At 37.0% G+C, this 13356-nt stretch overlaps 1 protein-coding gene across 1 annotated transcript in view; it reads left to right on the top strand.

Moving 5' to 3' along the window:
• Nucleotides 1-13356, top strand: part of TXNL1 (thioredoxin like 1) — a 36069-nt gene that overhangs the window by 13129 nt on the left and 9584 nt on the right. The window contains exons 3-6 of the mRNA XM_023218356.1: nucleotides 1247-1420; nucleotides 7863-7985; nucleotides 9696-9765; nucleotides 11387-11559. Of these exons, the coding sequence (XP_023074124.1) occupies nucleotides 1247-1420; nucleotides 7863-7985; nucleotides 9696-9765; nucleotides 11387-11559 (540 nt within the window). The remainder of the gene's footprint in view (nucleotides 1-1246; nucleotides 1421-7862; nucleotides 7986-9695; nucleotides 9766-11386; nucleotides 11560-13356) is intronic.

The following is a 13356-nucleotide window of genomic DNA, read 5'->3' on the forward strand; positions in this document are numbered from 1 at the left end:
TGTGGAAAAAATTTTAGAATATTACATAGTGTGTAGTTAACTTTGGGGATTTGTTGAAAACCCTACGTTATACACATTTATGTTTCAGCACTTAGTTGCGTGTTATTGCACTGTATCTTTGGCCCCTGATTTAATCACTATTTCTGAAATGAAAGTGCTTTCTCCTGGAGCTGTTCTGTCAGGTATTGTAACCACTGGCTACATGTGGTTACTGAGCACTTTAACTGTGGCAAATTCATGTTGAGATGTACTGAATGTATAAAATACAGATCAGATTTTAAAGACTTAGTATTTAAAAAATGTAAAATATTGCATTGTCTTTTATGTTGATTAGATTGAAAATGCATGTATTAGGTGTGCTGTAATATTAAACTTGATTTTACTTATTTTACTTTTTTATTATAGTTAATAGAAAATTTAAAATTGCATGTGTAGCTCACATGTACTACATATCCATTGTTTTGGGCAGCACTTTCCTGAAAGGTCATAGTTTTTTCACCTAGAGGCTTTGAGAAGACATTCCTATGTTATCTTTATGTTATTTTTCTTTAAAAAGTATAGTAATGATTTTCATAATATTGGAATAAGGTGCTGTATTTGCTTTACTGTTTCCTTTATATTTGTCATGAAAAGTTTAAACTGGGATACTCAGTGGGTATTAGGTAATTTCCATTCAGTAGTTATAGTCTTATACGATTGTGAAGCTAGCACAGAATTTAAAAAGATAGCTGTTAGAATGTGTTTGATGGGTGACCGAAAGTCATTTCTGTAAGAGTGACAATTGGGTGATGGTGGCAGTGCGAAATACATTACCTCTTTTTCATAGGCAGATTGGCTACCGGTTTTCAGACATGCACTTTTTTCTAGTAGCAGTGGTTTGTGTTGACTTTATCACTACCATTCTTGGTTATTCTTTTTGAGAAATAATGTAATTATGAAAGACCTGTCTGGTGTAAAGCAGAATTTCTGCATTGGAAGCTAATTTTTCTACTAGATGATGTATTTAACAGTAAAAATGATAAAAGTATAGGGAATGTCCTTTATTGTGTGTGTAAAGGTAATGTAGCTGTGCCCAAAGGGGAACTCTCTTAGGAATAGGTGTGTTTTGTCCTTAAATAACAAAATTGCAGTATTTTACATGTTTTTAGTTTATGCTTATGATATTTAACTTCCATAAAGGTGTAGAATGAATATTCAAAGTGGTTTAAGATTTAATTCATAACACTGTCCAACTTGCCAATTCTAGGGAACAGCTGCCACCAACAATATATCAGCAACACCTACATTTTTGTTTTTTCGAAACAAAGTGAGAATTGATCAATATCAAGGAGCAGATGCTGTGGGATTAGAAGAAAAAATCAAGCAGCACTTAGAAAATGACCCTGGAAGCGGTGAAGACACAGATATTCCAAAAGGCTATGTATGTAGACTGAAAAGTGAAATCATAATATATAATATCTTGTACATGTCATTATTTGGTTAAAATGAAATATAACTATGTTTTCATGTTCTATCTCTTATTGGTTTAGAATGCTTTTAAATAAGAGCTTTCAAATTAAATTTATTAGCTGACTATTGAGTTTTGTCTGTATGTACATCTGTGTGTTAAGCCTCTATCATAAACCATTTTTCCTAAATTCCTCCTAATTTTCTTTGCCACGTTTTCTTAATCTGCTTTCCGAACTATTTTAATAGCCATTTAAAAATACTAGCTTTATACTTTTTTTTTCTCCAAAAGTGAAGTATGCATTGGAAATTTTTTTTTCACTTTTTGACAGTTATGTAAAATGACTTACAAGTTTTAATTATGGCCATTATATATTGAACTCCTTTTGCTGCCACTTACTTCCTGTGGTTTTACATTTTAAATGTATGCCCTCTTTTCTGGCACTCTTTTTTTTAAAAAAGTCTAGTTACTGATTTCGTTTTAGAATCAAATTGGACTTTAGTATCACATGTATTATTTTAGGTTTTAAGAGTAACTTATTCCAAATAGCAACATAAAGACCAAGAATCTAAAGGATAGTGTGTGGAAACTACAGGGTATGAATAGTTAGAATGCAGCATTTTTAATTTACGAGCTATTCAAGAAGGAAGCAAACTTTGGAAACAGCACTTCATGGTATTAGATTTTTTTTATACAAATAGGTAAATCCTACATACTAAGAGATATATATAGTTTTTAATTTCTCTGTTTATAAAGTTACTGCACTGGCTTATCAAGGAATGCATTTTTTTAAAAGTTACCTCAGTTAAAGCTAATTTTTAAAAATTTTGTTTTGAGGCACAGTCTCTCAGGCTGGAGTGCAGTGGCACGATCTCAGCTTACTGCAACCTCCGCCTCCAGGGTTCAAGCCGTTCTCTGGCCTCAGCCTCCCCAGTAGCTGAGATTACAGGCATCCGCCACCATGCCCGGCTAATTCTTATATTTTTAGTAGAGACAAGGTTTCACCATGTTGGCCAGGCTGGTCTCAAACCCTTGACCTGAGGTGACCCATCCGCCTTGGCTTCCCAAAGTGTTGGGATTACAGGCGTGAGCCACTGCGCCCAGCCAAAGCTAATATCTTGAACAAGGTATAACAGGCATATTGAAACAGTTCTGTGTCATGGAGCTACAAGTCCTCTCTATATCATGCCAAATGAAGAGATGCTATAGTCCAATAAAAATGAGAGATTCTTTGTGTATGTGTGTGTAGTGGGAGATTGGAAGGGTGTCAGAAAGCATCAGTAACGTGATACCAGCATTGATTTAGGCAAGTACAATTACTGTTTATTTAAAATACACCTGTAATTTGAAATTGTAATGTCCAATTAGGAAGTATGACCATATTGTTTATGTCAGGGTTGTTACATCTTTTGGACAGTTTTGGAAATCATTTAACTTGTAAAAACCATTGTGTTTATGTCTTTGTATTTTTTCCCTTTATTACTAAGGGTGTTTGCATTAAAAAGTCTTAGGAGCACAACAGTCTTGTTGCCTAGCTGCAGGCTTACTCCTTTACACATCAGCTGTGGTATGAGTATTTTGGCCTCAGATAGGAAATAGACAGGAAAAAATGAAGTTTTAAGAAATAAAAACTCAGTTTTTGTGCAAATGTTATGGATGAAATATGAAAAGCTGTATTTTTAAATGTCCCTTTTTTTCTGTCAGGTGTCAATCAAGACATTAAAGTTTTGAACTATTTATTTAGGTCTTACAGGGTTATTCAGTATTTAAAATTGGTAATCATATATAACCGTGATACCATTATAACTCCAAGAAATTTAATATTGATACAGTATTTCTAATTATTCTACATTCAAATTTTCTTAGTTATCCCCAAAATATTCTTTATGGCTGTTTTCTACCATTTAGGGTCAAATCAAGGATGATGCATTGCATTTAAGTTGTCCTAATTAATATTCTTTGGTCTAGAAACTTTTCTCTGCGTTTTTTTGTCATGGTTTCCCGTTTTGGAAGTCTAAACCAGCGCCAGTCTAGTCATATGGTGGCCAGTAGGTGCACTTTTCTATTGAACATTTTCTTATATGACTAGTGCAACTGAGGGACTGAATATTTAATTTTATCTAATTTTAATTAATTTAATTTTAAATTGCCACTTGTGGCTAATGAATATCATACTGAATAGCATGGGTCTAGGCTATCTGTTTTATTTAATTTTTTTTTTTTTTTTTGAGATGGAGTTTCACACTTTTGCCCAGGCTAGAGTGAAGTGGCACGATCTACAACCTCTGTCGCCCCTTTGGCCCCGGCCCCGCCATCCGGTTGAAGCAGTTCTCCTGCCTCAGGCTCCTAAGTAGCTGGGATTACAGGCATGCGCCACCACAGCTGGCTAATTTTTGTATTTTTAGTAGAGGGGGGTTTCACTGTGTTGGCCGGGCTGATCTCAAACTCCTGACCTCGGGTGATCCACCTGCCTCAGCCTCCCAAAGTGCTAGGATTACATGTGTGAGCCACCGTGCCCAGCTAGGATATCTGTTTTAGAGACAGTTGCATATTCTGGATTTACCTGATTATTTTCCCATGATTGGCATGTTGATTATAAAGGTAACTACATTTATTTCTCATTGCAGGTTTTCAGAATATGTCAGTTTCCAGTTATGTCAAATATGCAGTGTAATAATGCCAGTTTGTCCCAGACAGTGTTGTATATTGTATAACAAAATACTTTAATGCAGCCCTTTAAATATGTTTTGTGAGCTGGGCACACAGTGGCTCACACCTGTGATCCCAACACTTTGGGAGGCCAAGGTGGGCGGATAACCTGAGGTCAGGAGTTCAAGACCAGCCTGGCCAACATCAGAAACCCTATCTCTACCAAAAACACAAAAATTAGCCAGGTGTGGTGGCACACTGCTGTAGTCCCAGCAACTCAGAGGCTGAAGCAGGAGAATCGCAGGAGGCGGAGGTTGCATTGAGCCGAGATTGTGCCACTGCAACTCCAGCCTGGGCAGCAGAGGGAGACTTTGTTGCAAAAAAACAAAAGACACACACACACACACACACACACACACACACACACACACATATATGTTTTGTGTGCCCCACAATAAATAAAAATAAAAACTATTGAGAAGAATTTACCCACCTAGTATTTTTATCATTTTGATATTGCAAGTCTGACTGTAATGTTTTCTTAATCCTAGATATCATATTGAAGTGACATATAGATAGGACGGAAGACAAAAACATTTAAAAGATTTTGTCAAAACTGCCCTTTTAAGGCAAATGTTCGTAATGCTCCGAATAATTCTGCTATAGTAAAACTTTGCTCTGTGGCCCTTCTTTCTTCCCTCCCCATCTTTTAAATTGGCTATACGTTACTCTAAGTAATACATTTACTATAACATTTTAGCTTTGAAAGCATTTAGGCTGTTTTTTGTATAACTAGAGGTCTATACTAATGATTATTGCCATTTTCATATTTACTTGACATACAAAGTTTTCTTCAATCTTTCAGAATTATGTATGTATGTATTAGTATCTTCTCTTTAAAAAACGTAATGAAAGCCCTTTGAGATAGAGAGGTGAACATGTGACTCATCTATAATACTTGATAGACTTGAAAAGTAATCCTTGTTTAGATGAAATGGATACTTTTCTGGAAAAATACACTTTTACCAAAATCAACTCTACTAGAAGCAGAACACCTGAATAGACCAGCACCATAGAGAAATAGAAGAAATAGTCGTAAAGATTTCTTCTATAAAGACTTCTATGACTTTACAGGTAAATGTTGCCAAATCCTTACAAAGATCAGGTAATCTGGTGTTACTGTAACTACTTCAGATCTTAAGTAAAAAGAAAACTTCTTAATTTATTTTTGAACTATGACATTGATCTGATAATTTGACAAAGGGTGCACCAAAAAGAAAGCCACAGACCAGTTTCAATTATGAATATTGGTGTAAAACTTTTAAATAAAGTGTTAGTAAACAAAATTCAATAATATCATCATGGCCTGGGTGTGGTGGCTCACACCTGTAATCCCAGCGCTTTGGGAGGCTGAGGTGGGTAGATCACTTGAGGCCAGGAGTTGGAGACCAACCTGGCCAACGTGAAACCCCAACTCTACTAAAAATACAGAAATTAGCCAGACGTGGTGGCACACGCCTGTAATCCCAGCTACTCAGGAGACTGAAGCAGGAGAATCACTTGAACCCAGGAGGTGGAGGTTTCAGTGAGCCAAGATTGCATCACTGTACTCCAGTCTGGGCGACAGAGTGAGACTGTCTCAAAAAAAAAAAAAAAAAATTGAGTTTTTTTAAAGCATGTAAGAGATGTTTATGTTAGGAAGTTTACTTAATCTGTGACGTTAGTAGACCTATGGAAAAAAATCATGATCTCCAAATATGCAGAAAAGACATTTGACAAAATTTAAATACCCCTTTATTCCTAAAGCATTCAGTAAAATCTTGATAAGGGAACACTGGAAGCATTCCTACTAAGGTCAGAAACAAGACAAGCATGACCAGCTGCTGTTAACACAACTCTGACGTTGTGTGGGAGGTATGGAAGTGTTAGTTTACAGTATACAGAGATGGACATGTGCTGACTGACATCACAGGGAAGCAAACAGTAAAATCCAAAATATTGAGAAATCTATAAGCTAAATGACTAGATTAAAAGAGATTTCAGAGACATAGGAACCAAATATAATTTATTTATTTTTTTATTTTTTTGAGACAGAGTCTCACTCTGTCGCCCAGGCTGGAGTGCAGTGGCCGGATCTCAGCTCATTGCAAGCTCCACCTCCCGGGTTTACGCCATTCTCCTGCCTCAGCCTCCCAAGTAGCAGGGACTACAGGCGCCCGCCACCTCGCCCGGCTAGTTTTTTGTATTTTTTTAGTAGAGACGGGGTTTCACCATGTTAGCCAGGATGGTCTCGATCTCCTGACCTCGTGATCCGCCCGCCTCGGCCTCCCAAAGTGCTGGGATTACAGGCTTGAGCCACCGCGCCCGGCCGGTTTTTTTTTTGGAGACGGAGTCTTGCTCTGTCGCCCAGGCTGTGGAGTGCAGTGGTGCGATCTTGGCTCACTGCAACCTCCGCCTCCCAGGTTGAAGAAGTTTTCCTGCCTCAGCTTCCCAGGTAGCTGAGATTACAGGTGCCTGCCACCATGCCTGGCTAATTTTTGTCTTTTTAGTAGAGACAGAGTTTCACCATGTTGGCCAAGCTGGTCTCAAACTCCTGACCTCAGGCGATTTGCCCGCTTCAACCTCCTAAAATGCTGGGATTACAGGGGTGAGCCTCCAAATATAATGTTTATACTTTTTGTTTGTTTGTTTTTTGAGACAGGGTCTCGCTCTGCCGCCTGGGCTGGAGTACAGTGGCGCAATTTCAGTTCGCTGCAGCCTTGATATCCTGATCTCAAGCCATCCTCCCAGTTCAGCCTCCTAATTAGCTGGGACTAAAGGCACATGCCAATGCACCCAGCTAATTTTTTAAAGACAAGGTCTCACTGTGTTGCCCGGGCTGGTCTTGAACTCCTAAGCTCAAGGTGTCCACCCACCTCAGCCTCCCAAAGTGCTGGGATTAGAGGCATGAGCCGTCGTACCAGGCCTTTTTCTTTGGCATATGCTTTTTTTTGACTTTATTCTGAGTGTAACAGTTCAACTGTAAAATATTTATGAGACAGTTGAGGAAATTTGACCACTGATTTGATGGTATTAAGGAATTACTGATTGTGATAATGATACTGAGAATGTGTGTGTGTGTGTTTTTTACTTCTTATTGCTTAGAAATTCACACTGAAATGTTCATGAATGAAATGAAAAGATTTTTTTTTTTTTTCAAACTAATCAGGAGGAGAGTTAGGATGTCGTTGGGGGTTAAAGATGAGGCAAGAGTGGCCTTGAGTTGATGATTATTATAGCTGGAGGTGGTGGATACATGGGATTCACTACGTTATTATATTTTTGTCTGTTTGAAATTTTTCATGATAAAAACTGTAAGTCCTTATTTGCTACTCATCTTAAATCAGACATCTTATAGAAAGAGTCCTTGGCCACTAGGAGGGAAATAGGCTTTTTTTGGATCTTACAGATATTTTAATTTGCATATTTTCTTCTGTAAAACACTTATTTTTTAAAGTATAAGTCAACATTTTATAATCTTAGTGTTAAAGACATAATTTCTGATACATTAACAAGTAGGCTAAGCCTAGATTTGGCTTTAATAATTGATGGTAGATCTCAGTCGGAAATGCAAATAAAAGGACTACTGTAAAAGTTTTATGAACTGTTTTAAAAGTGTTTTCTTTAAAATTGCCTAAAGAGAATCACAGATTTAAATTGTTTTATTAACATTTTTATACCTAATCCAAATATGTTGCCTAAAATCTTGATTTAATTTTTTTTTCAGATGGATTTAATGCCTTTTATTAACAAAGCTGGTTGTGAATGTCTTAATGAAAGTGATGAGCATGGATTTGACAACTGTTTACGAAAAGACACGACCTTCTTGGAATCTGACTGTGATGAACAGGTAATTAAGGGCTGAAGTTAAGCTTGTGGGGATTATCACTATTTATGCCTACTCTTGTTTCTTTATCTTGTTCCCATCTTGTGGCTTTTGTCTCTCCTTCCCAGATGATCACTTCTTCCTTTCATTTCTATAGCTTTCAGTATCTTTGACTTTTGTTTTTTGACCATACATACCCACCTCCTTTCTCTGATCTTGTATGTGGGCTGCCACATAAAAGAACTTAGGTGCACTAAGAAAAATTGCTGAACTCTTGGATGAGACCCACTGCAGAATTGAGCTGTTACCACTGTTTGGTCCTTTTGTTCATCCTTGACCTGACTTCCATACCTTCTTTCCACCCAGATGAATTTGTATCTGAGAAATAGAGACTAATGAGATGAGCCCTCTCCATGTGGCTAACTCCTTTCTCCTAGATAGAAACCTGTATTATATTCCCTATGCTTCCCTGCCTTGCCCTTATCACAGAGTAAGTTGGGTGTTACCTCCTTGATCAAGCTTTTTAAATTTTTGGCTGTTTTCCTCAGTTTACTTTCTCTTCCATTGTCTCTGATTTGGCCCATTCTGGTTCATCTTCTATATGATAACAAAAGTTATTTTTCTAAAATATAAATCTGCATGTTTCCCTTCCTTACAAGAGTGAAATGACTCTTCACTGGCTTTAGGAAGAGGCTGACTTGATCTGCTTTAAGCTTTCTCATCTCTTCTGCTTTTCATCTACAGTTCAGTTCCCTAATCATGTCATGCTTATTATTTTTTGATACCCTATTATGGGTTGAGTATAAAAAGTATTGGTGTAACTAAAGGAAATAACCTAGTTATTTTCTCAGGCAGATAAACCACAACATGATTCTGGAATCATAAATCCAAACCCCATCTTTTCTATGCTGTAACCCCAGAGCCACCATATTTTACAACTTTGAGAGTGTCATTCACATTGTGTTTCTTGTAGAATGGTGCCCTAAAAATAATGTGAGAATGCTAATCAGCAGGACTGGCTCAGGCTTCCTGAGATTTTCCTACCCAGGAAATCTTTCCAGGGTAGAAACATAGGTACTACATCCAACGCACTTTTGGCTGGAAAGAAGATTGTGCAAATGATCCAGAAGAGTTTCAGAGAGATAGGCTTTCTGACAGTGTTTCATATTCCTCTTCCCTTATGTGGCCTTCCAGATTCAGTCAGTCAAGGAAATGTAGGATGGAAGTTTGGAGGTTTCCTCAGAGCTGTAAGAGCCCTATTCTCTTAAGTTTGGGATCAGAGTCCATTTCAGGGCTAGTCTTTGCGTAACCTGTGTATTGCCTCTAAATCGTCAAGTTATGTGAATAGATTCTTGACAAATAAACCATCCTAGAGCTGTATGCTAAAATGAATAGTTTAAATTTTAATTTGCGATTTTTGTTTGATTTGTTAGAAAGCAGGTTGCTTGCCAGTTTATAGCTCACAAGACCTTAACATTCCTATGCATAGTTTTAGTATTTACTTGATGAATTTTTTTCTTGTATTCCCTTGCATAAAAAACTGATGGTGGTATTTCTCAAATGTTATCTAATCAAGTGACTTTCAACTTGCTGATTTTTCATGTTACGTTGGTTTTGTTCGATGAATTAGGTTGTTTTTTTTTTTTTCTTGCCTGTTATTTTCATCCTACTGCAGTAGTTTGTGTACTCAAGGTGTACAAGAGCCCTTTTAAAATGAAACTCTTTTCTCCACAGCTACTTATTACTGTGGCATTCAATCAACCTGTTAAGCTTTATTCCATGAAATTTCAAGGACCAGATAATGGTGAGTAAAGGATAGCTTTTCTTTAAACTAACTTCCTGCTTTGTAGAACTGTTAGCATAAAATTAAAACTTTTTATTAAGTAGAGGTAGGTTTTTTTTTTTTTTTTGGAGACAGTCTTGTCCTGTTGCCCAAGCTGGAGTGTGGTGGTGCAATCTTAGCTTGCTGTAACCTCTGCCTCCTGGGTTCAAGCAGTTCTCCCACCTGTGCCTCCTGGGTAGCTGGGACTGGGACTACAGGCAGGCACCACCACGCCCGACTAATTTTTGTATTTTTAGTACAGGATTTCACCAACTGTTGGCCAGGCTGTTCTTGAACTACTGACCTCAGGTGATCCACCCACCTTGGCCTCACAGAGTGCTAAGATTACAGGTGTGAGCAGTGCGCCTGGCTTGTTTTGGAACAAAGTAAGATATAAATGAATGGGTAAATAATGTGAGATTATGAGGTACTAAAAGTGTGAAAGAAAGAGAACTTAGTTATTTTTATACTTTTTTATTTTAACATTTGTTTCCTTTTAATCTGAGAAGTGCTGAATATGTTTTTCCAACTGTTCTAAAACTGTAGATTCTGAGCAGCCATATTTTAGAATCAAAACTGAAAGATTTATTTCAAACCCCTTTTGTTTTAAGTGAGAAAACTGAGGCTCCAGATATTCCTGTTTGTGCCCTATTAATAGTATCATCTTTTTTATATCGATGCATGTAAATATTATTGCGCAGACTTGGGATTTCTCTTCTAAAATAAAGAATTTTCCTTTTCCCCCCCATTTCTTCTTTTTCTGTTAAGCTTTTTCTGAGGGGTAATAGGGGAATGGAGACTAGGGTTCGATATTTTTTTGATTGATTGGAAGAAATAGCCAAGGCCTTATTTAGAAGATAGCATTTTCTTATTTGTTCTGCTAAATTTTTATGTTAATAATTTTTTATTAATAAAATTGTACTTTTACTCTGAAATTACAAAGTATTTCTATAAGCAAATGCTGCAGAAATGAGTCTTACTTTTCCTTCTTCAGCCACAAAATACGGGTGTTAAATTGTTCCTTGAAGTTAAAGGGATTAAGGCATTCTATACTTGGGACTTTACCACTTAGCACATCCTAATTAATCCCTAAAATGAAATTTGGCAATTTTTATTAATTTTCTTTTGGCTAAATGTCACTGATAAGGCTCTCCTCCTAAATAACTAAATGTACCAACTATTGGCAACTATAAGATCTAGTTCAAATGCTATTTTATGAAGCTTTTTGTTAATCTGCATATATTGTCAGAATCCGTTGTCACCTTCCTTGTACCTCCTCTCCTGTGGTATTTTGTTTATCGTAGCATGTCTTTTGTAGTTGGGGGCAGGGACTTGCTCTATGTGTATGTGTTTGTTTTAATCTTATATTCCTAATATTTACCACAGTGTTAGCTAGGCCGAGAAGGAACAGTAAACGTGTATTGGAAAATAAAGGATTGGCTGCCTGAATACTCAGACTTTTGTACAAGTTCTAATAATGGAGTTATTTGAAGTTTATGTATATTGATTTGTGTGTGTCTGTGTGTAGTGTGAGTGTTGTGGTAAAGGGAGTATAGTATATTTGAGGTTTTTCAACATTTCATTTTATTCTACCATTTTATAGGTCAAGGCCCTAAATATGTAAAAATTTTTATCAACCTGCCCCGATCTATGGATTTTGAAGAGGCAGAACGAAGTGAACCAACTCAAGCTCTGGAACTGACAGAGGATGATATTAAAGAAGATGGCATTGTTCCACTTCGTTATGTTAAGTTTCAGAATGTTAACAGTGTAACTGTAAGTAGTAATTTCATCCATATGTATTTAATGGGTTTGTGAGTAACAACACTATTTTCAGTATCCTAGGTGAGTCTAAGTGATTCTTTAAAGTGGTATTTATCCACTCAGTTTGAAATGAGTAAAATGTATAATAGAATAAATTTTCTTCTTTTTAATTTATGTGCCCTGAAGAGGAAGGACAGATTGATTTTTGACTATTTGTGGGTTTTTGTCAGTTATTTTATATGTATATGGTAACTTTTGCTAGAAGTTTATTCTACAACTTGATACTAAAACTGAAGATATTTGTGCTTTATTCTTTATACCTGGTAATAAGTAGTGATGCATTTGTAAAATCCTGTTTACTTTCCTTGAAAGTGTAGTGGTCATGATCTTAGTAAAAATGACTTTTTATATATTTTTTTTGAGATGGAGTCTTGCTTCGTTGCCCAGGCTGACTTGAACTCTTGGGCTCAAATAATCTTCCTACCTCAGCCTCCTGAGATGCTGGGATTACAGGCATGCACCACTGCACCTGCCTTAAAAATGACTTTTTAAAAAGATAATATTACATTTTATAAGATGACCTAAAGTATATCTGAATTTTTTCTTCCTTTGAGGCAGGTTCTTGCTTTGTTGCCCAGGCTGGAGTACAGTGGCACAACCTTGGTTCAGTATAGCCCTGACCTACTGGGCTCAGGTGATCCTCCCTCAGCCTCCCAAGCAGTTGCAACCGCAGGCACATGCCATCACACCCAGCTAATTTTTTATTTTTGTAGAGATGAAGTCTCCCTGTGTGGCCCAGGCTGGTCTCAAACTCCTGGGCTCAAGCAGTCCTCCCACCTCAGCCTCCCAAAGTGCTGGGTTTATAGGCTTCAGCCACTACACCCAGCCTTTCTAAAGATTGACTAGTGCTTGAGGTGATTTTAAGTGATGTATATTAGATGTCATTATTAAAGTGCTACTCATAAGAATCACCTACTTTTTAGCAGTTATTAATTGCTTTTAAAAAATTTAGCATTGAAACCCAGCTCACGCTTCTTACCTACAGTCATTTAGAGGAATAGGTAGGACAGTGAGAAAAGAATAGTAGAATATTTAGAAAAAGAAAGTAGGAACCAGCACAGAGCCACTGAGAATGTCATGCCAAACTGGTACAATTTGTTTGTTGTGATGGAATAATTCTATTTTTGTAAATTAGAAGAATGCTAAAGTATGTGTTCATTTAAGAATGTTTTTGAGAGTTTCACAGAATATACGTAGTAGTAGTATGAAGTAGTACATCATCCAGGCTGGATGTAGTGGCTCACTCCTGTAATCCCAGCATTTTGAGAGGCTAAGATGGGCAGATTGCTTGAGCCCATGATTTTGAGACCAGCCTGGGCAGCATGGTGAAACCCGATCTCTACAAAAAATACAAAAAGTAGCTGGGCATGGTGGTGCGCCTGTAGTCCCAGCTACTCTGGAGGATCACTTGAGCCTGGGAGATTGAGGCTTCAGTGAGCCGCAGTTGTGTTGTTGCACTCCAGCCTGGGCGACAAAAAAAAAAAAAAAAAAGAATTATAATCAAGTTGAGTTTTAAGTATTAGAAATGTCCTATTCAAATGAAATCAAAGAAAATGGTTATATTAAACTTAGTATACTCATTATCAAATATTTTCTCGAAATAATATATGGCTGCCTTTGAAAACAATGAAAACTGACCAATGAGTGGCATCTCAGAATGAAAGAAGTATGTTGTTTAAATCATGAGAGGCAGTTTTTAATTAGGCATGGTGGTATGCTGGTCGTCCCAGCTTCTTGGGATGCTGAGGC

This window comes from Piliocolobus tephrosceles, chromosome 18 (assembly GCF_002776525.5).
Source record: "Piliocolobus tephrosceles isolate RC106 chromosome 18, ASM277652v3, whole genome shotgun sequence".
Lineage (NCBI taxonomy): Eukaryota > Metazoa > Chordata > Mammalia > Primates > Cercopithecidae > Piliocolobus > Piliocolobus tephrosceles.